The sequence below is a fragment of the Aspergillus fumigatus genome, chromosome 5 (genome assembly GCF_000002655.1).
Source record: "Aspergillus fumigatus Af293 chromosome 5, whole genome shotgun sequence".
Classification (NCBI taxonomy): domain Eukaryota; kingdom Fungi; phylum Ascomycota; class Eurotiomycetes; order Eurotiales; family Aspergillaceae; genus Aspergillus; species Aspergillus fumigatus.
In genome coordinates, this window is record NC_007198.1 from 661,239 (window position 1) to 682,829 (window position 21,591).

Genomic DNA, 21,591 nt, shown 5'->3' on the forward strand with positions numbered 1-21,591 from the left:
ATCTATCGAAAACCGACTGGGTTCGCGTCCGAAAGAAACCTGAGAGATCTATCTAATCAGACTTGTGTCTCCTCCACTTGGTCTCGATATCCGCATTGTCAGATTGATTCTGGAATACTCTACTGAGGTAAGTTGTGCAGCAATGGTTTCTTGTGACTGGATTCACCGTTTCTGTTTGCCCCTGGTGCTACAATTGTCCGCCTGTTCCTTAACCTACCGCTTCCCCCCATTCTGATCCTCAACTCTGGGGTTATTTGTTCAACCCACCACTTCTTATTTTCTGGTTCTCGGGTCCGAAGTCGTCGGTCTTTCGACTTGAATGGTTCGAAATCCTGCAATTTCTTGATTGATAATTACCGTCGCTTTCTACCTGTTGTGGCTGGGACATGCTCATGTGGTCATTCCAGGCCGAACATAATAAACAAATCACGCCGTGGCTCCTTGAACTGCGTTCGCGCTGCCCGACTTAACACCTCCTGCTAGTGTGCGGCAGCTTGCTGCACTGGCATCGAGAACCTCGACCGAGTACATGTGGCTGGTTACATAGTCTTGACAATGAAGGGTTTCAGACAGAGAGTGGTGAGTCTGCTCAATGATCGCCGCCTCCGCCCCCCCCCCCCCCCGCCTTGGACGCCTGGCGACCACCACAGCACTGCGGTACGACAAGTCCCTGGCTAATATAACTATTCAGCATGAGCAGTTGTCGAGGGCAAAAGAAGCGAATAAGTCCTCGAAGAAGAAAGACTCCCAGAACCAGGCCGCCCTCGCCTCTCACCAGGCCCAGCAATCTGCCTCCCCGAACCACGGCACGCCGACTTCATCTACGACCTCCGTAAATGATATAAGGGGAAAGTCGCCGGATAATGCCACGCAAGCGGGGGTGTACCCCGCTGGCCAGCATTATATCCCACACGGTGCAGGCGTCGCTGGACAACCTGTGAACAATGGACCGGGGACTCCGACCAAGCAAGGGCAGCCGATTGCACCTAGCGTTATCATCAGCCCAAGCGCACCACCGGTGAGTTTCCTAGCAACGCCCCAACGTCCGTCGGAGACATTGGGGTCCCGCCGTGTCTGTATCGATGGAACAACCGATGAGTGCTGACTTTTCAATTTTGATAGCATGTCCCCCCCCCTGGTGCCGCAGAGACGATGCCTGGCGACTTGGCTCCTCCGAGAAAATCCCATGTCTTTGATCGCCTCCAGACTACACCCAAGGATATGTCGGAAGGGATTCGGACTCCAAAGCGTCAGCATTCGTCACGATTCGATATCTCCGATCAGCGCCAACGGGAGCTGGAGAAACTTCCCGGATTCCACGAAGTGCCACCGAATCGGCGCCAAGAGCTTTTCATGCAGAAGATTGACCAGTGCAATATCATTTTCGACTTCAATGATCCTACAGCCGACATGAAGTCCAAGGAGATCAAGAGACTGGCGCTCCACGAGCTCCTAGACTACGTGGCGAACAACCGTTCAGTAATCACCGAACCCATGTACCCTCGAGTGGTCGAGATGTTCGCCAAAAACCTCTTTCGACCCATCCCTCCCCCGGTTACCCCCCAAGGCGAGGCCTTTGATCCGGAAGAGGATGAGCCGGTCCTGGAAGTGGCCTGGCCACATATCCAGGTTGTATATGAGTTCTTCTTGAGATTTATCGAGAGTCAGGATTTCAACACCAACATCGCCAAGGCATATATCGATCATCATTTTGTCCTCCAGGTACAATTGGCTCCTTAAAGCCCTTTCTTCCCCCCTAAGAACTACCTACAGCGATACTAATCCTTATCAGTTATTGGAGTTATTCGATTCGGAAGACCCTCGCGAACGGGACTTTCTCAAGACCACATTGCACCGGATCTACGGAAAGTTTCTGAATCTGCGGTCTTATATCCGTCGATCCATCAACAACGTTTTCTTCCAATTCACGTACGAGACTGAGCGCTTCAACGGAATAGCCGAGTTGTTAGAAATTCTGGGGTCTATCATCAACGGATTTGCCTTGCCTCTGAAGGAGGAGCATAAGCTCTTTCTGACCCGAGTGCTGCTCCCCTTGCACAAAGTCAAGAGTCTCAGCATGTATCACCCACAACTCGCGTATTGTATCGTCCAATTCCTTGAAAAGGATTCTACCTTGACTAAAGAGGTGAGCCCTTTTTTTTTTTTTTTTTTTTTTTTTTTTTTTTTTTTCTCGTTGCACTATCCCTTTCACAGCTTTTCTGATCATGGGGATTTTAGGTCGTCATGGGCTTGCTACGCTACTGGCCTAAGACGAACAGCACCAAGGAGGTCATGTATCTCAACGAAGTGGAAGATATCTTCGAAGTCATGGATCCAGCAGAATTTGCCAAGGTGCAAGTACCTCTTTTCCAACAACTGGCCAAGTCAGTTGCAAGTCCTCATTTCCAGGTCGCGGAACGCGCACTCTACTTCTGGAACAATGAATATTTCTGCAACTTAGTCAGTGACAATGTGGAGACGATCCTTCCCATCATGTTCGCGCCGCTTTACGAGAATTCCAAGGGTCATTGGAATCGGTAAGTTGACCATCAGAGCCTTGAGTGTATTTCTTATGCGAAATCCGCTAACATAGCTACCCTCTCATAGAACAATCCATAGCATGGTGTACAACGCCATGAAGATGTTCATGGAAATCAACCCTCAACTGTTCGACGAATGTTCCCACGAATATAATGAGCGACAGAACAGCGCCGAGCAGCGTGAGAAATCTCGACAGGAGCGATGGGAGAAGGTCTTGGAGCGAGCCAAGCAAAGGAAAAACGGACTCTTACCTCCTCCAGCTCCGCCTGCAGAAGTGCCAGCGCAAGTTGATGAGGTCGATGCTCTTGCTCAGGATAACCAGAAGCGTCTCAACGCCCTGAAACTGGAGGACTCTGCGTCAAACAAGGAGCGGAAAGAGGGTGCAACAGCTACCGTAAGTAGCATCCTACCGTGACTGGTCTTGTGTCCGCGTTTGCCTCATGTGATTGTCACTCCTGATCGAGGACCATCTGCTTTGATTTCTGTGTCGCATTCTGTATATGTTGCTAAGGTTTTGCGTGTTTCGGCGTCTAGCAAGCGTGATTCTAACGTTGAAACGTCCGTTTGCTCCAGAGACGGCGCCGAGGTTCTCTTGACGGTTCTTATACGCGAAGGCGACGAAGTGGTAGCGGCAGCGAGATTCGACCTCGTGTGGATCGACGACGGTCGGCTGGTTCGAACGCCGTATCGTTTTTGTCGCGGAGCAACTCTCTCAAGTGATGGTCGGTTTGGTAACATGACAACTCCGTTAGATTTTCTTTTTTTGTGCAATGATGGCATAGCGACTATGAGCTGCGATGAAAGTGTACTTGACTTTGTTTGGCTTGACATACGATACAAGCCGTTCACCCGTGCGGGCCATTTGCCTTGGTCGCTTTCCTCGTGTCACCCCCTCTTCTTCTTTTGTACATGACTTTCAATATCCTTCACAGTACGCGCGAGGCTTATAGAGCCGCCGCGATTGACCAAGCGGATATTTGATTTGGACTATTAGAACTCTGTTCGGGTCTGGAAAAACGGGTGCGAATGGCGTTTCGCTCGATCGACCTTGTTGTCGGTTCCTCTTCTTGGATTTCTAAAATAAAGACTTCCAGTCACTCCATGGACTGTCGTACGCTTCCTCATATGCTTAGGGATGCACGTGCCTTCAATGGGTAAAGTCGGGGTCAGGCACACTGACATGTAGTTGTTGGTCTTGATAGACTACGTAACGCGACTACCGCATTAGACGCGCGGCAGTCGGAACGGGTAAACAGTAATCCGAAATTTCCTGATTTGGCCTAGTGTTTCCTTCGGGGTCTCTGCGATACCCGCGTTCTGCTCTACAGCTTTCTGCTCTGGGAGTTCTCAAGGCATGAGTCTGAGGTGTTATATCCTTCTTTCCCTTCCACGCTCCCCTCCCCTACTCCTTTAATACCCTCTTTTGGAGCGAATTCTTTCCCTTTTGACTATCCACCCCAAACACTAAGCGGGGGTATTTAATGACTTAACGACCGTGTTTCTTTTGCTCATCTAGCTAGAGCGTTTTCGTCGAGCGAGTCGAGAGACGATTTCTCCCTCGATGTCCCGCATGTGAGAAGGGCACGCGAAACCGGTTGTGCTGGCTCTTCGATAATTAGCCGGCCTCGCGGCCTGGCAGCGATCCAGTCCCTTCACCTATTAATACTTTCTCCAGGGATCCACCGCAGCCATGGAGCGAAGCATTGATATCTACGCCAGCAAGCTGGGCGACGATAAGCTTGGTACGTTCCTACCTCAATGCATATCTCTCTAGGCCGACTACGAGACAGGTCCACCCGAGGCGCAAGCCCTGTCAGTTATATGTGTCATTCGACCTGTGTTAACCAGTTTGCGACATAGATATTAAAATCCGAGCTAATGTCGCGGTCGAACTACGAGACAACATTGAGCCCTTATGCTCTGGTGCAAGCTATCCGCTTTTCCTTTCAAAACTATGGCCAGTGTTCAAGAATATCTTAAAGGGCGAGCCGGTGTTCACAAACTTGTCATTCGAACAGGTAAGTGACTCCAGCTCCAGCACTCTTCCCGTCTCGATGTGGGGAGATTGGCGAAACTGGAGCTCATATCGGTGTTTTGCTACTAGAAATTACGGAATTGCGTTCTCGAAACCTTACACCGACTGCCAATGGCTTCTCCTGATGTCGAACCCTACGCTGCGGATATGGTTGACCTGCTCATGGATCTTGTGCGCATTGAGAATGAGGAGAATGCGGTTCTCTGCATGAAGACGATCATGGATCTGGAGCGAAACCAAGCAACTGCGACGGCTGCCCGAGTACAACCTTTCCTGGAACTCATTCAAGAGATGTTCCAGACGATGGAACAGGTTGTTCGTGATACATTTGACACGCCCAGCCAGGCCACACCGTCCGGAATGCCGTCAACACCGAGTGCTACAGTACAGAACTTCCAGTCGCCTCGGCCCAGTTCGCCTGCCACGTCGGTGTCTGATCTCGGTCCAGATCAACAATCCAGCAATGTCCTGCTCAAGGGTATGCAGTCATTCAAGGTCTTGGCGGAGTGCCCAATTATCGTCGTGTCCATCTTCCAGACGCATCGGAATTCAGTCTCGGCCAACGTGAAACTGTTCGTGCCTTTGATAAAGAGTATTCTTCTCCTTCAAGCCAAACCTCAGGAGCGCGCGCATGCGGAGGCGGCAGCACAAGGCACAATCTTTACAGGCGTATGTAGGGAAATCAAAAATCGGGCCGCCTTTGGCGAATTCATCACAGCACAAGTGAAGACGATGAGCTTCCTCGCATATCTGCTCCGTATGTATGCGCACCAGCTCCAGGATTTTCTCCCTACGCTTCCGTCCGTTGTGGTTCGACTCCTGCAAGATTGCCCCAGGGAGAAATCCAGCGCCAGAAAGGAACTTCTTGTGGCGATCCGGCACATCATCAACTTTAATTACCGGAAGATCTTCCTGGAGAAGATTGACGAACTTCTTGACGAGAGAACCCTCATCGGCGATGGATTAACTGTGTACGAGACGATGCGCCCACTCGCCTACAGCATGCTTGCGGATCTTATTCACCATGTCCGAGATCACCTCACTCGCGATCAAATTCGGCGAACAGTCGAAGTCTACACAAAGAATCTTCACGATGATTTCCCTGGAACAAGCTTTCAAACTATGAGTGCTAAGTTGCTTTTGAACATGGCCGAAAGGATTGCGAAGCTAGACGACAAGCGTGAGGCCCGTTATTTTCTGATCATGATCCTAGATGCTATTGGTGATAAATTTGCTTGGATCAATTACCAATTTGATAATGCCGTCAAGGTGTCGAAGGCGTACAAGGCGGGCAAGAAAGATATTGAGCCTTCTTCCGAAAGATATCTTGCGGACAAGGAAAACCCCCCGGATTGGGATGAGATTGATATATTCTCCGCATCGCCCATCAAGACCTCAAATCCTCGCGATCGCGGAGGAGACCCTGTCTCGGACAATATCTTCCTCTTCAAAAACCTCATCAACGGACTGAAGAACATCTTCCATCAGCTCAAAAACTGCAACCCAGAGCATATTCAGATCGACCCCAACAACGTGCCGATTAATTGGCCTGAAGTCTCTTACGGGTATAATGCAGAGGAAGTCCGGGTGATCAAGAAGTTGTTTCATGAGGGAGCGCGTGTCTTCAAATATTATGGCGTCGATCAGCCTGCGCCAGAAGTGACATATAGTTCCCCCTTCGATTTCCTTGCCAGTCAGTATACGGCGCCTATGTCGCGGGAAGAGAAGGAGCTTTTGGAGAGCTTTGGGACAGTCTTCCACTGCATTGACACGGCCACCTTCCATGAGGTGTTTCACTCCGAGATTCCTTATCTCCATGAGCTCATGTTTGAGCATGGGGCTTTGCTTCACCTGCCACAGTTCTTCCTCGCCAGCGAAGCCACCTCTCCTGCATTCTCCGGGATGGTGCTCCAGTACCTCATGGATCGTATCCACGAAGTGGGAACCGCAGACATGACCAAAGCGAAAATTCTCCTCAGGATGTTCAAGCTTTCTTTCATGGCCGTGACCCTCTTCTCTGTCCAGAATGAGCAGGTACTGCACCCTCATGTGACCAAGATTGTCACGAAATGTATCGAGCTATCAGTCACCGCTGAAGAGCCCATGAACTACTTCCTTCTCCTGCGGTCACTCTTTCGCAGTATTGGGGGGGGCCGGTTCGAATTGTTGTACAAGGAAATCCTTCCATTGCTGGAGATGCTCCTTGAGACATTCAACAATTTGTTACTGGCCGCCCGAAGGCCGCAAGAGCGTGATCTCTATGTCGAACTGACGCTCACTGTGCCCGCGCGTTTGTCCCACCTTCTGCCTCACTTGAGCTACCTAATGCGCCCTATCGTTGTAGCATTGCGTGCAGACTCAGACCTTGTAGGGCAGGGCTTGCGAACCCTTGAGCTTTGCGTTGACAATCTCACTGCTGACTACCTGGACCCCATCATGGCTCCCATTATGGACGAACTGATGACTGCTCTATGGGACCATTTGCGACCGCATCCCTACAATCATTTCCACGCTCATACAACCATGCGAATTCTGGGCAAGTTAGGCGGCCGTAACAGGAAATTCCTGAACCATCCTCCTGAGCTTACATTCGAGCAATTCTCTGATGATTCACCGAGCTTCGATATCAAGCTCATTGGGCCAAGTGAGAAACGGCCGTTTCCCAGCTCAATTGGGGTGGACCTGGCGATCAGGAAGTTAATGGAGGTTCCCAAGACGGCCGCCGCAAAGGCCTCTGATGGCTACTATAAGCAACAGGCATTCCGCATGCTCTCATCCCAATTGAAGCTCTATATTGGCCATGAGAATGTCCCGGAAGATCTAGCTGCTCTTTTGCGTTTGCATGCCAATGACCTCTTCGAAGGCAAGACCACAGCCATGACGGATATCTTGGACAAATCTGAGAGGTCTAGTTCAATTGCGAAGAAGTTGGCGCAGGAGGGCACGCTGAAACAGCTCCTGAAAGCTTGCATTTTCGCCACCACCCTTCCAGACATCGAACAGAGCGCAACCGCCTTCGTGGCTGATGTCTGCAAGCATTTTGCAGTCGTTGAAGTCGGAAGGGCCCTCGCGCTAGCCAGACATAATCGGAAGCCCTTTGATGTCCACAGTGGAGAAGGCCCCGTCTATTTGGACTCGCGGATCCTAGCTGAGGCAATCGTTGAAAGTCTCTCATCAGACAACCTCCGTGTCCGTGATGGCGCTGAGGCGGCAATGCAGGTAATGAAGGATGCCGCGGGGATCATTTTTGGAGCACCTGAGAGAGTTGCGAATCTGCCCTTCTTCCAGCACCTGGGTCGCGTTTTCTGCCATAGTTGTCATAGCGAGGAATGGTTCACCAAGGCCGGAGGCAGCCTGGGTATCCGCCTTTTCGCGACCAAACTTGATCTTGGGGATTCTTGGCTCTTTGATAAACAGTTCGAATTCGCACGGGCACTGATGTATGTTATCAAGGATACGCCAGCTGATCTGCCGGCTAGCACCCGAGTCAGTGCGGGTGACACCCTGGACTTGATTCTCAGGCGATGCTGCAAGAATGTGTCCAAGGATGATATGAAGAACGAGAAGAGTCGTCTTTGGTCCCTTTGCGGTTTCTTTGTCTATGAGCTTTCGCATATGAACAAGCATGTGCGTGAGGCTTCACGAAGGAGCTTTTCCACGATTGCAGAGGTGCTTGGTTGTCAAGTACACGAGCTCATTTTCCCCGTCAAAGACCGGCTACTGCAGTCCATTTTTAACAAGCCACTGCGGGCATTGCCATTCCCCACTCAGATCGGCTTCATTGATGCCATAACCTTTTGCCTCAGCCTCCACAACAACATCGTCACCTTCAATGAGCCATTGAATCGATTGATGCTAGAGTCCCTTGCCCTTGCAGATGCTGACGATGAGTCTCTTGCATCCAAGCCGAATGAGTTTAAGAATGCTGAAATGATTGTCAATCTCCGTGTGGCCTGCCTGCGTCTGTTGTCGATGGCAATGAGCTTTCCGGAATTTGCAAATACACCGCAAAACACTAGCCGTGCGCGCATCATCTCCGTCTTCTTCAAGTCCCTTTATTCACGATCCCACGATGTCATCGAGGCGGCCAACGCAGGTCTCAGGGATGTCCTCACACAGACGAACAAGCTGCCCAAGGACCTACTTCAGAATGGCCTTCGCCCCATCCTCATGAACCTACAGGACCCCAAACGCCTTAGCGTGGCAGGTCTGGACGGCCTTGCACGCCTCCTTACCCTGCTGACGAACTACTTCAAGGTTGAGATTGGTGCCCGGCTGTTGGATCACATGAAGGTTATAGCGGATGATGCGGTGTTGCAAAAGGTGTCGTTTAGCCTTGTCGAGCAGAACCAGACAATTAAGATTGTCACCGCGATCTTCAACATATTCCATCTTCTTCCTCCAGCCGCCACATCATTCATGGAGCACCTTGTGAATAAAGTGTTGGAACTTGAAGAGAAGCTTCGCCGGACGTCTAACAGCCCGTTCCGGAAACCGCTTGTCAAGTATCTCAATCGCTATCCCAAGGAGAGTCTGGCATTCTTTCAAGCTCGCTTTAAAGAGGAGCGCTTCGGACGATTCTTTGGCCAGATTCTCGCCGACCCGGAAAGTGAGGCGTTGCGTGCTGCAGTCGTAGCAGACACCGAGGGCTTCAAGTCGGCTGTTTTTGGACAAGACTCATCCGATGGCAGGAATACTGCTGCCATTAACGGTATCTATGTCGTGCATTCTGTGTGCTCGTACGAAGCCACCAAGCGCTGGCTGGTTTCGCACGGGGATCTTAAAACCATGCTGCTCAACGCTGGACGTGATCTTGAGAAAAAGCTGCGCAGTGATCGACTTCCAGCAAACGAACGTCTGAGGGTGGAGCAAGCGGAGGACCAGTTGATGGATATTTTCACCATTTACCTGTCCGAGTCGGTGCAGGACCTGGATTTCCTCTTTGACCTGATAGATGGTCTCTCGTCAGAAGAACTGAAACGTACGCTAGCATTCCCCAAGTTCATCTACCGCCACATCATCACCAACGAATCCATCGACTACCGGCGGTCAGTGATAATGCGTTGCCTCGACCTTTACGGCCAACGCACTTGCTCGCAGAAGATGAAAACGTACGCCTTTCACAATCTGGTCAACCCAATATTCGCCATGGACGTCCAAACAACATGGAACAGCCCTTCCAACAGCCCGAAGCTGATGGACAAGAGCATGACCGAATCAATTCAAAGCCGTCTCTGGAGGCCTCAGTTAGCTGATTTGAGTGAGGAGTCTACTCAAGCTGGTGTGGACCATTCACGTATGGAATTGCTCCAGCTGTCAGCTTTGTTGATCAAATACCATCATCAGACCGTTCAAGATTCTCGGAAGGATATCATTAAGTTTGCTTGGAATTACATTCGGCTTGAGGATATAATCAACAAGTATGGAGCCTATGTGCTCATCAGTTACTTCATTGCCCACTATGAGACGCCTTTTAAAATTGTGGTTCAGGTCTACGTCGCTTTGTTGCGAGCGCATCAAAACGAGGGCAAAGCCCTTGTCACTCAGGCTCTTGACGTTCTGGCTCCCGTTTTGCCCTCGAGGATAATGTCTGCAACGAGCAATGCTCAGGCGCCCGACACACGGTATCCGTTGTGGGCGAAGTGGCCTCGACGCATCTTAGCGGAAGAGACTGCGAATCTGCAACAAGTCATGAGCATCTTTCAATTCCTTGTGCGGCATCCCAACCTCTTTTATGAATCTAGAGAGCACTTCGTTCCACTTATCGTTCCCTCTTTGATCAAAATTGCGGCACCTCCCAATTCGAATAATGAAAGCAAGAAGCTTGCTCTGAATCTAATTGGTCTGATTTGGCAATGGGAACAGAGGAGGGTTACCAGCAGCCGTACTGCTATGACCAATGGCATCTTGGAGTCGCCAAATGCCAGGAAGCGCAAACTTGACGATACGCAAGGCACATCTTCACCTTCTGCAGCGCTTGGTCCTCCTAGCTCTCACGAACGCACTGAGTACATCATCCCTTCAGACCTGCGAGCTGCAATGACGAAGTACCTGATTACATTCATTACAACCGTGCCTGAGCGGTTCCCCGTTCCAGCTGCTCGGTTCCGAGAGCTACCCTCGTCAAAACCGCAGCCACAGCAGCCGCCCATCCTGACTGGCGACATGATCAAGAAAGCCGTATTCTTGCTCAGGAATCTTCTCTCACCTGAGTACTGGGGCGATCTTGATATTGAGTTGTATCAGAAGATCACCGAGCCAATTCTTGCCGGCGAAAAGGCAGACAAGCCGGACGAAAAGCACATCACCAGCATGATTAATGCTTTGCAGGTCGTTCGTGTGCTTCTCGCGGTTAAGCCCGATGAATGGATAACTGCTCGCCTTCCGCTCGTTCAAAAATTATTCGAGAAGCCCTTGCGCTCAGACAATCCGGAAATTCAGGATTCTCTTCATGGTGTAGAGGATAGCATGGATATCTCGCCCAAACTGCCCCCCCCCGTACGACGCGTTCTTGATGCTTTGCCGGAAGATCAACTGGAGGAGGAGGACGCCATGGATGTTGAGAACTCGCCCTCTGAATTTGTCACTTACCTTTCGGCCATCGCGACAGAGACTCTTTCGGCGAACAATTACATTTCGAGCCTCAACACCCTCTGGACGCTTTCAAAGAACAAACCAGCTGAGATGGACACCCATATTCTCCCAGTTATGAAGGCCTTCTCTCAGAAACTGGCGAAAGAGCATGTTGCAGCATCGACGAACAATCAGCAAGCCCAGTATCCACCCGGAGCCGCCAAACCTGCAGAGAATCTGCCTGATCAACAGGAATATGAAATTGGGGTTGACCTGATTCTTAAGACAATCGAGTTGATCTCCGTGCGCATGTCTCACCTCGGCGAGCAAAGACGTCCTTTCCTGAGTGTACTTGCGCAGTTGGTGGAACGGTCGCAGAATGAGGCCCTTTGCACCAAGATACTGAATATGGTTGAAACCTGGATCTTCCATTCCACCGAGTCTTGGCCGACCCTGAAGGAGAAGACTGCCGTCTTACACAAGATGTTACTTTTCGAGACTCGAGCGGACCAGAAAATGCTGAAGAAGTTCTTGGATCTGGTGATCAGGATCTACGAAGATTCTAAGATCACACGCACCGAGCTTACAGTTAGGCTGGAGCATGCATTCCTAATCGGCACTAGAGCGCAGGATGTTGAAATGCGTAATCGGTTCATGAACATTTTCGATCGGAGTTTGACCAGACTAGCCAGCTCCAGGCTAAGCTATGTTCTTACCTGCCAGAATTGGGACACTCTCGCGGACTCTTTCTGGCTCGCTCAAGCCTCCCATCTCATACTGGGATGTGTCGACATGACAGCACCGGCTAGGCTTCACCCTGACGATTTCACCGTCTATCCTCTGTCTTTCCTTCTGAGCAATGCTGAAAAAGACGCAAGGAAGGCTGATATCATGGTCGATATTCAGTTGGAGGCTTTTATCTCCGATCGCAAGCGATTCATAGCCGACATAGGCGACGTGAGAATTCGAGATTTGATGGAACCGCTCTGCCAGCTCCAGCATACGGACCCAAGAGTCGCCTACAGTCTGTGGACCACATTGTTCCCGATCTTCTGGTCTACTTTGTCCAGGGAGGACCGTATCGACTTAGAGAAGGGCATGGTGACGCTCATCACCCGCGAATACCATCAAAGACAGTTGGACAAGAGGCCAAATGTTGTGCAAGCTCTGCTTGAAGGTGCCGTCAGGTCCAAGCCCCGATTTAAAGTCCCTCCTCATGTGATGAAGTACCTCAGTCGGACTTATGACGCGTGGTACACAGCTGCTAGCTATTTGGAGGAATCCGCAATCAGCCCAATCATTGATACCCCGACTGTACGTGAGAGTAACCTGGATGCGTTGGTAGAAGTATATGCGGGTCTACAAGAAGATGACTTCTTCTATGGTACCTGGCGGCGTCGATGCAAGTTCGTTGAAACCAACGCTGCCCTCTCATATGAACAGCAGGGAATGTGGGATAAGGCCCAGCAGCTTTACGAAAATGCTCAGATTAAGGCACGGTCCGGTGCAATGCCATTTTCGCAAGGCGAATACTATCTGTGGGAAGATCACTGGCTGATCTGCGCCCAGAAGTTGCAGCAGTGGGAGATTCTGAGCGACTTTGCTAAGCACGAGAATCTTAATGATCTTCTCTTGGAGGCTGCCTGGCGGAACATCGAGAACTGGCAAAGCGAAGGCAACCGGGAACAGATCGAATCACTCATCAAATCCGTTTCCGATGCGCCCACACCCAGGCGGACTTTCTTCCAAGCTTTCATGTCGCTTTTGCAGTTCCATCTCAAGAAAGAGAATTTGCAAGACTTCAACGGCGTGTGCGATGAGTCAATCCAGTTATCCATTCGCAAATGGCTCCAGCTGCCGAAAAATATTACAAATGCTCATATTCCGATATTGCAGCATTTCCAACTTCTCGTTGAGCTTCATGATGCCAGCCACATCTGTGCAAGTTTGTCTCAAACTAATGAGAGAAACCTGGATACCAAGTCTGCTGAGTTGAAGCTGCTGCTTGGGACATGGCGAGATCGTCTTCCCAATCTCTGGGACGATATTAACGCCTGGCAGGATCTTGTCACCTGGCGCCAGCATATTTTCCAGCTCATCAACGCGACGTACCTAAGTCTCCTGCCCCCGCAGACGAACAACGTGGCGAGCAATTCCTACGCCTATCGCGGCTACCACGAGACAGCATGGATCATCAACAGGTTCGCCCATGTTGCTCGAAAGCACCAAATGCCCGAAGTCTGCATCAACCAGCTCAGCCGGATTTATACCCTACCCAACATTGAAATCCAAGAGGCTTTCCTGAAGCTGCGAGAACAGGCAAAATGTCATTATCAAAATCCCAAGGAACTCAACAGTGGATTGGATGTAATCAACAACACAAATCTCAACTACTTCGGCGCACAACAAAAGGCAGAGTTCTACACCCTCAAAGGCATGTTCCTGGCTAAGCTCAACCATGTCAATGAGGCCAACGAGGCATTTGGGGTCGCTTTGTACTACGACTTGAGACTCGCGAAGGCCTGGTCTGAGTGGGGCCAGTACAGTGACCAACGCTTCAAGGCCGATCCATCGGACTATGAACTGGCCAGCAATGCGGTCAGCTGTTACCTTGAGGCTGCCGGCCTTTACAAGAATGCGAAGTCTAGGAAACTTCTCAGCCGTATTCTATGGCTTCTCAGCTTGGACAATGAAGAGGGACGAATTGCTGGAGCCTTCGAGAACTTCAAGGGAGACACCCCTGTTTGGTACTGGATTACTTTCATACCGCAGCTTCTTACGAGCTTGTCACACCGCGAAGCACGCCTTTGCAAGGCAGTCTTGGTGAAGATAGCGAAGCTGTACCCTCAGGCACTCTTCTTCCTGCTCCGTACGAACCGGGAGGACATGCTCAATATCAAGAAACAGCATGACCAGAAACAGGAGAAATTGAATCGTGCTAGGCAGCAGCAGGCGTCGCCCCACACCAAGCCTTCTCCAGCGACGGCCGACAGTTCTCCTGCACAGGGTAGTCAACCTGCTAATTCAAATACTCCTGCTCAGGGTCAGGCTAGCCAACCACCTCAAGGTCAAGCACAAGCCCAGTCACAAGGTTTGCCCCAAGGTCAGAGCCCAAGCCAGGGCCAGATCAAGGCCCAGCAACCACCCGCTCAAAGCCAAGCTCAGCCCCAGGGACAAGCTCAACCCTCGGGTTCGGCTCCTGGACAACCCCAAGGTTCAGGGCAAGGACAAATGCAGCAACCTCAGAATCAACAACAGGCTCATTTGCAAGTCCCTGGGCAGAACGGCGCGCCGCAGCAGGCCCAGACTGGTGCCACAGAGCCAGAAAAGGAGCCTCTTAAGAAACCATGGGAGTATTCGGACGAAATCATGTCCGGTCTGAAGACTGCCTTCCCGTTGCTTGCACTGTCGATGGAGACGATGGTCGACCAGATTCACAAGAACTTCAAGTGCCCCCCTGACGAGGACGCCTATCGTCTCATTGTCGCCCTGCTTAACGATGGATTGGCCTACGTGGGCCGCATGCCTGGTTCATACGCGCAGGACTTTAAACTACCTGCCGCCACCGAGGCCAATATCACACGCTTCGCAGAAACGATTCTCCCCGCACATATTCGCAAGTCTTTCGAAGCCGATTTCGTCGTCAAGAAGCCAACCATGTACGAATACATCCATAAGCTGCGTCGCTGGCGCGACAAGTTCGAGGAGAAGCTGGATCGCCGCGGCCAGTACCAATTTTTGGAGACGTATTCGCCGCATCTGAGCGAGTTCCGCTTCTTGAAATTTGATGAAGTGGAGGTGCCGGGACAATATCTGCTGCACAAGGACAAGAACCAAGATTTCGTGCGCATCGACAGGTTCCTGCCAGACATTGATCTTGTCCGGGGTATTGGTGTTTGTCATCGTCGGCTCAAGATTCGTGGTCATGACGGTAGCGTGCATCCGTTCGCTGTTCAACATCCCGCAGCTCGGCATTGTAGACGAGAAGAGCGCATCCTGCAGCTCTTCCGTATCTTCAACGGGCTTCTTGGCAAACGCAAGGAAAGCCGGCGCCGTAACCTCTATTTCCATCTCCCGCTCATGGTTCCCCTCGCGCCGCACATTCGCTTGGTGCGCGATGATCCTTCATACATTTCTATGCAAGGCATATTCGAGGACTATTGCCGCCGAGTGGGAACCAGCAAGGATGAACCTGTTCTGTTTACCATGGAGAAAATGCGGTCATTGGCAGAGACGAAGCAAAATGTACGTCAAACGGATAATTTAATGGTGAAGCGAGCTAACGTATCCCAGCGCACTCCTGACCAGCAGCAGGTACTTCGGACTGAGATTCTCACGGCCATTCAGGAGAAGTGGGTGCCCAGTACGATTGTGAAGGACTACTTCCAGAAGACGTATCCCAACTTTGCAAGTTTCTGGCTCTTCCGTCGCCAATTCTCCTATCAATACGCGGCTATCGCATTTATGACCTATGTGATGCATATGGGCAACCGGTATCCCAATAAGATCATGATCTCCAGGTCTACAGGTGATATCTGGGGCACGGAGCTGATACCGGCGATTAACCCTGCAAAGGCTTTCTTCTACAACCCAGAACATGTGCCATTCCGTTTCACGCCTAATATCCAGACACTGATGGGACCGATCGCAACTGAAGGTCTCTTTGCTTGCGCTTTGATGGCGATCGCCCGCTGCCTCACCGAACCGCGCCATGAGCTCGAGCAGCAACTGAGCATCTTCGTTCGTGACGAGATGATGTTCTGGGCCACAGCGCAACATCGCGGTGTACTTCCAGTGCAACAGCTTCGTGACCTGGTGTACAACAATAGTGATATTATTGTCAACCGGGCTGTTAGCCTTGCCAGCCCGCCAGAGGGCAATTTGCCCGCCAACCAAACCACCATCGACCTGATCTCCAAGGCCGTGAACCCTCAGCACCTGGCATCTTGTGATGCACTCTGGATGCCGTACCTCTAGTTGTACGTCGGCTGGTTTCTGCTCCGTCCATGTTCTATTGTGTACTCTTTACCTGGCGTTTGACTCGGTTCAAGGGGATGGCATCTGGTTCGCGGAGGTGGTCTCAGGAATTTGGGAAAAGTTGATAGGCATGATTGGACTTGGATTTTCTATTAGTTTTTATTCTAGCGTGGCGCCCTGGGACACAGTTGATTCCTTGAAGATATGTTCATGATATCACATTTCGTTTTCGCACGTTTGTCTGCAGTTTCTTCACTGGTTTTGAACCTGAGCAGAGAATTTCATTGGCAGCCACTTGTCTTTAGAGTGTTTTGAAATAGGTTCAATTGAAATAGATGTATCATATTTGATATGTACAAGGTAACTGTACTGAGGATTCCATGATAGTGCAGTGCAACCCATAAACCGAAACGCCCGATACCTACAACCTTCAAATGCTCCTCAGAGAAAATTGGCCCATATATACAGTTATACCAAAGACGGCTTGGGCTTCTTTTTGATGCCTAAACCATTGATCAGAGGCTTTTTGGGCTTCTTAACCCTAGCGAATGAGGGCGGAGGGGGCGTTTCCGTCTGACTCGAGCCCGGCGTCGTCCCAGCGATTGTGTCATCTTCCACAAGTCTCTTCACCTTCTCGCCCGTCTCCGTTGTGAATGCCCTCCGGGCAGCCTCCTCAATTTCTTTCTCCTCCCTCAGCCGCGCCTCATCTACCTCATTCCGAACATGAGCCAATGCCACGTCACCACTGAGCGCCTCATTTCGCTCGATCCGCGCATTCCGCGTCCGGATCTCATCCAGTGCATCCGCGATCGCCATCTCACGCTTCGAATCGAGCATCTTCTCCTCCAGCTCGGCCATCTTATCCCGTTCCAACCGCTCCTGCTCCTCATTCTCCTCGCGCTCCAGCCGGTCCAGCGTCTCCTGTTCCGTCTCCTCGATATCATTCTTGGCGTCCCGCCATGGCTCGAAGTTGCGCTTTGCTCCCTTTTCCGCCTTGTAGTCCATTGCCTTGGGGTCTGTCAGGAAGGTAATTTCGCCGCTGCAGCGCGTGCAGCGGATGTAGAAGCGGTAGATGGGGATGTTGAGGTATTTCTGGTCTGTGGTTTCTTTGCGCGCGTTGAATTTGCGGCCTTTGTAGATGTATTCGCCTGTAGGGATCAATTAGTATCTGGCCGTATGCGAGGACACGGGAGAAGACGTACCGCAGTGAGTGCATTTCATGGAGAAGGGAGCCATGAGACGGACAGTGATGACCTTGGGACCAGTCTGTCTCAAATGCTTCGGTGTCCTGCCGATCGCCGACGGGTCGAAGTCGGGAGGGTAGTATTTGCTGTGTGATGTTAGCTGGTTTCTGGGTCCATTTTCGAGTTGTTGGGTAGACTTACCTGAGTACCTTTCGTTCGGACATGGTCGCGCTGTGGTGCTAGTTTGATTGTCGCGACTGCGTTGTAGAGAATTTTTGAAAGCGAGACTGTCAAAAAGCCCCAGACAGGAGGCAGCTGGCTGATCGGCAGATGCTGATTTGATATTTGAGTTGGATGGATGAGTGATGTATCTGTAAATGCTGGAGGCGACAAGGCGGCGATAAGGCATGCACAGGTCACATGATATGATTAATCATCGACGAGCCTAAAACATCTTGTACACGCACATTGTCTGCCTGGAGTTCCAGAGGAAGTAGATATGGAGAAAGTGCAGTTGTATTCTACTCATAAGTCAAGAGATTCTATACTGTTATAATGATCAATTCATAGCTAGATCGGTACCATGCCCACTCGACACTATCTGAACTGTAGGAAGTGTTAAGGATACGGATTACCAGATTAGGCAGGATGCACGGACCATTTTGACGCGTTTAGATCAACAGAAGATCATCGCTGATGGTAATGCACAGAGATTGCTCCCGCAGCAGCACTGCACATTATTCTGCTGTCTCGCATTAGGGAATAATTACAGCCTAAGGAGACATATGTCACGAAAGCAGAAACCTGTCTGTGTCTTGCAAGCAAGTTGTCCGATTCCACAAGCGTTGGCCACTGTCTCCGCCGAATACAACTAAACGCTTTTGCTCACCCTCCATGCGCTTCTGCCCTCGCGGTGGTTCTCAGTACTCTCGTGCCTCGATTGACTCTTAGTCTACGGTCTGTGCTTGGTCATGGAAAAGTTTCTGCGCTCCTGGCGCCAGGATGCGCTGAATCGGGGCCAACACGATGCTGCCATCTACATTGGCGACAAAGTCCTCGCATTGACGAGTGAGTCGGCTTGAACGGATTCGTGGAAGAGTAATAGACTAACGTGCTCTCAAGACAGCGATTCCGATGCCTTCTGGCTCGCCCAAGTCCATTTCTCTAACAACAACTACACGCGCGCCTTGGCCCTCCTCTCCCGGAAAGACCTCATCTCCCGAAGTACCGCTTGCCGCTATCTCGCCGGCCATTGCTATATAAAACAAAATCAGTTTGACCAGGCTTTGTCAGTGCTCGGCGACCATAACCCAACTCATCTGATCCGCAGCAGCAACAGCCGTCGCAAGCTGCAGCACCTCACTCTGCGCAACGGCAAGACTACAGCATCGCGGATTGACCGCAACGAGGAGAGGGAAAGGGAGGATGCGAATAACATCCGGTTTGAAGCGGCAATATGCTACCTGCGAGGCCTCTGTTTTGCAAAGCAGAATGCCTTTGATCGGGCCCGTGACTGCTACAAGGACGCGGTGCGCATTGACGTCCAGTGCTTTGAGGCTTTTGACCAGTTGATGAAGAATTCACTCATGTCGCCGGCTGAAGAGCTCGAATTTTTGGAATCTCTAGATTTTGATGCGGTATCCTCACCCGATCCGTCGGTCGCACAGGAGGCGGCTCATTTCACCAAGATGCTCTACACAACCCGACTGTCGAAGTACTCGTCGCCTGCCATCCTGTCCGACGCAACCGAGACCCTGTCCACGCACTACAACCTTGCGGAGAACCCTGATATTCTCCTTTCTCGGGCTGAAGCTCTTTACACCCAGTGCCGGTTTGCGGAGGCGCTCGAGCTGACATCTTCGATCTTGGCCACGGAGGCAAGCACCACACCCAATGTCCCGGCTCTAAGTCACCTTGGGCATCCTCCAGCGGTTTACCCTCTGCATTTGGCCTGTCTGTACGAAACCGGGGCAACAAATGCGCTTTTTCTGCTCGCCCACACGCTGGCCGACCATGCGCCGGAAGAGCCGTACACATACCTTGCGATTGGCGTCTACTACCTGTCAGTGTCAAAGATTGCCGAAGCACGGCGGTTCTTCTCGAAAGCATCCTTGCTGGATCCGCATTCCGCACCGGCGTGGATCGGGTTTGCGCATACCTTTGCTGCTGAAGGCGAGCATGATCAAGCGATAGCCGCATACAGTACGGCCGCTCGGCTGTTTCAAGGCAGCCACTTGCCGCAGCTGTTCCTTGGTATTCAGCATTTAGCCTTGAACAACATGTCCTTGGCCCATGAGTATCTGTCTGCAGCCTACGCGATGTCCACGGGGGCGGCTGCTGGCACGGTGCCGTCCATCCCCGCCAACCCTTCCGGCGACGCCCATGGCGGTGACCCGCTGGTTCTCAACGAACTCGGCGTCGTACTCTACCACCAAAACCATCTCGAGGGCGCTGTAGAGCTATTCAATCAATCGCTGGCTTTAGCGACGGCACTTCATTGTGAGCCGGGTGCCTGGGTGGCTACACGCGCGAATTTAGGTCACGCACTGCGCCGTATCGGGCGACTAGTTGAGGCGCTTGCTGAGTTCGACGAATGCCTTCGGATCGGCGCGGGCGGGGCAGGAGTCGCCTACGGTCCGTTTTTGGGCGGCAGTGGCAGCAGCGCCTCGGGTGTCGCATCGTCGGGTGTCGGGGGCTACGAAGACCGTGGCTTGATCGGATCCCTTCATACCTCGCGTGGCCTTGTTCTGCTGGAACTTGGACGGACCATGGAGGCGGTAACAGCTCTTCATGAAGCTGTTCGCGTCCTTGGGGCGAGCGGAGGCGGGGATGCGGCTGGCGGCGCGGGTATTGCTGGCACTCTTCTCTCCCGTGCTTTGGAGATCTGGGCTCTGGAGTGTCATGAGGGGGACTCTGCACCGCCAGAGGATCTTGAGCGAGTGACCACCAGCCGCAGTTCGACTCGTTCGCGCGACAAGGGCAAGGGAAAGGCATCAAGGCGGCGCGGCATGACGGAGGAAGAATGGACGGATGAAGTCCCGACCACGGGCCCTGCAACGGAGACATTGGAACAAAAGGTGGAGATGGAGCTAGATGACGAGGCAGATGGTCTACTGCGACATGCAATGAGTCGGGTTCGTGGGGGGCGAGGAAGACGACGACTAGATTTCAGTCCCGACGCTGAGGCCACTGAGACTCCTGGTCCGGCAGGTGCTCGTAGTCGGGGGTCCAGAGCCCGTTCGTGATCATGCTTGGCCATGATTGATAGATGGTGGGGTGTGTTTGGGTGCATTTGCAACTGGGCGTTTTGATGGATATACCCAAGGTTTCCTTTTGGCTCTATTGGTCATGAGATTGCTTGATGGAGGTTGACGCGACCTTCCTATTTCTATTTCATGTAGTGCTGGTTGTACACACCGGTTTCTCTCTGTCTTGGTATCTTCTCTCTCTCTAGAAATTCGAATCACCAATAGAGTCGTCCGCAGCCGTCTCATCAAGGCCATTGATATCGACCAGCATCACTCCTTTCGTAGACTTTGAAGTCTAGGTCTGAAATCGGTACATTTCCACATTTCTCGTATCACACCTGTTAGAAATAGGATCATAGAGAGTATTTCTGAATAGGTTCCTTTTAGCTTAATTTACTCCGGAGACGGAACGAGCCGCCGCATTATATATTGTTTTTCGGTTTCAGCCTCCCCGGCGCTTTTCCTCAGCCTCTTTTACGTACAATCCGGAGAAGTATGCTGTGAATTAACACCGAATGATGGAGAACTATTTCAGATAGAAAGAATATAGGCTAATGCTTTGATACCAGTTCTGAAACTCTGGATGTAGGTTCACATCCTGTGCCCTAGTCTCCTCAACTGAGGGGCACCAGCCCGAATGTCACCAGCAAATTGCGATCACCACAGGATCAACGGACTGACTCCACCGCAGCTTGGCTATTCTGCGTGTCTCAGTTTAGACGAATCAGCTACCTACGAAGGCTACGATGGTACGATTCTCCAGGAATCATTATTCCTTGTGCGTGTGGTGCTAATTTGATCATTTTTGTTGCAGTCTGCCTACGGAGCCCAGCCGGTTCAGTGTTCGGGCGAAGAGCCTTGTCTTTTTTGTGAGTTGGATCCAACAGTGAGAACGGGTCCAACACCTCCTCCGCCACAAATGTTTGATAGTGGAACACTACCCTTGAGCGTTTACGTACACACTTTGTTTCCTTAGGGCCCTGTGCGATGCTCTGAATGGCCGAGAAACAAATAACATTTTGGATGGATGGAG

General features: G+C 51.4%; 4 protein-coding genes across 4 annotated transcripts; 3 read left to right on the forward strand and 1 right to left on the reverse strand.

The window, feature by feature from the left end:
- The first annotated feature begins 407 nt into the window (after positions 1-407).
- Positions 408-3,849, forward strand: AFUA_5G02560 (protein phosphatase 2A regulatory subunit RTS1). Its single transcript, XM_742993.2, has 6 exons — positions 408-1,018; positions 1,123-1,722; positions 1,793-2,146; positions 2,239-2,537; positions 2,608-2,935; positions 3,115-3,849. The coding sequence occupies exons 1-6, from the start codon at positions 593-595 to the stop codon at positions 3,259-3,261; spliced, it is 2,154 nt and encodes a 717-aa protein (XP_748086.2). The 5' UTR covers positions 408-592; the 3' UTR covers positions 3,262-3,849.
- Positions 3,850-3,878: 29 nt separating this feature from the next.
- Positions 3,879-16,126, forward strand: AFUA_5G02570 (histone acetyltransferase TRA1; the record flags this gene model as incomplete). The annotated part of the gene is made up of 4 exons (XM_077804730.1): positions 3,879-4,283; positions 4,402-4,559; positions 4,646-15,394; positions 15,443-16,126. Exons 1-4 carry the CDS (start codon positions 4,232-4,234, stop codon positions 16,124-16,126), a joined length of 11,643 nt encoding a protein of 3,880 aa, XP_077660868.1. The 5' UTR covers positions 3,879-4,231.
- A 468-nt stretch (positions 16,127-16,594) lies between these two features.
- On the reverse strand, positions 16,595-17,719 carry AFUA_5G02580 (Saf4/Yju2 family protein; the record flags this gene model as incomplete). The annotated part of the gene is made up of 2 exons (XM_742991.1): positions 16,595-17,274; positions 17,329-17,719. 2 exons carry the CDS (start codon positions 17,717-17,719, stop codon positions 16,595-16,597), a joined length of 1,071 nt encoding a protein of 356 aa, XP_748084.1.
- A 64-nt stretch (positions 17,720-17,783) lies between these two features.
- Positions 17,784-20,976, forward strand: AFUA_5G02590 (anaphase promoting complex subunit CDC16). Its single transcript, XM_077804731.1, has 2 exons — positions 17,784-18,378; positions 18,433-20,976. Exons 1-2 carry the CDS (start codon positions 18,282-18,284, stop codon positions 20,553-20,555), a joined length of 2,220 nt encoding a protein of 739 aa, XP_077660869.1. The 5' UTR covers positions 17,784-18,281; the 3' UTR covers positions 20,556-20,976.
- The last annotated feature ends 615 nt before the right edge of the window (positions 20,977-21,591 follow it).

Bases quoted from the DNA above. Each gene is read 5' to 3' on its own strand.
- AFUA_5G02590 (XM_077804731.1), top strand. From the start codon at position 18,282: ATGGAAAAGTTTCTGCGCTCCTGGCGCCAGGATGCGCTGAATCGGGGC. The intron at 18,379-18,432 runs GTGAGTCGGCTT...CGTGCTCTCAAG, and splicing joins CAAAGTCCTCGCATTGACGA to ACAGCGATTCCGATGCCTTC.
- AFUA_5G02560 (XM_742993.2), top strand. From the start codon at position 593: ATGATCGCCGCCTCCGCCCCCCCCCCCCCCCGCCTTGGACGCCTGGCG. The intron at 1,723-1,792 runs GTACAATTGGCT...AATCCTTATCAG, and splicing joins ATCATCATTTTGTCCTCCAG to TTATTGGAGTTATTCGATTC. The intron at 2,147-2,238 runs GTGAGCCCTTTT...TGGGGATTTTAG, and splicing joins ATTCTACCTTGACTAAAGAG to GTCGTCATGGGCTTGCTACG.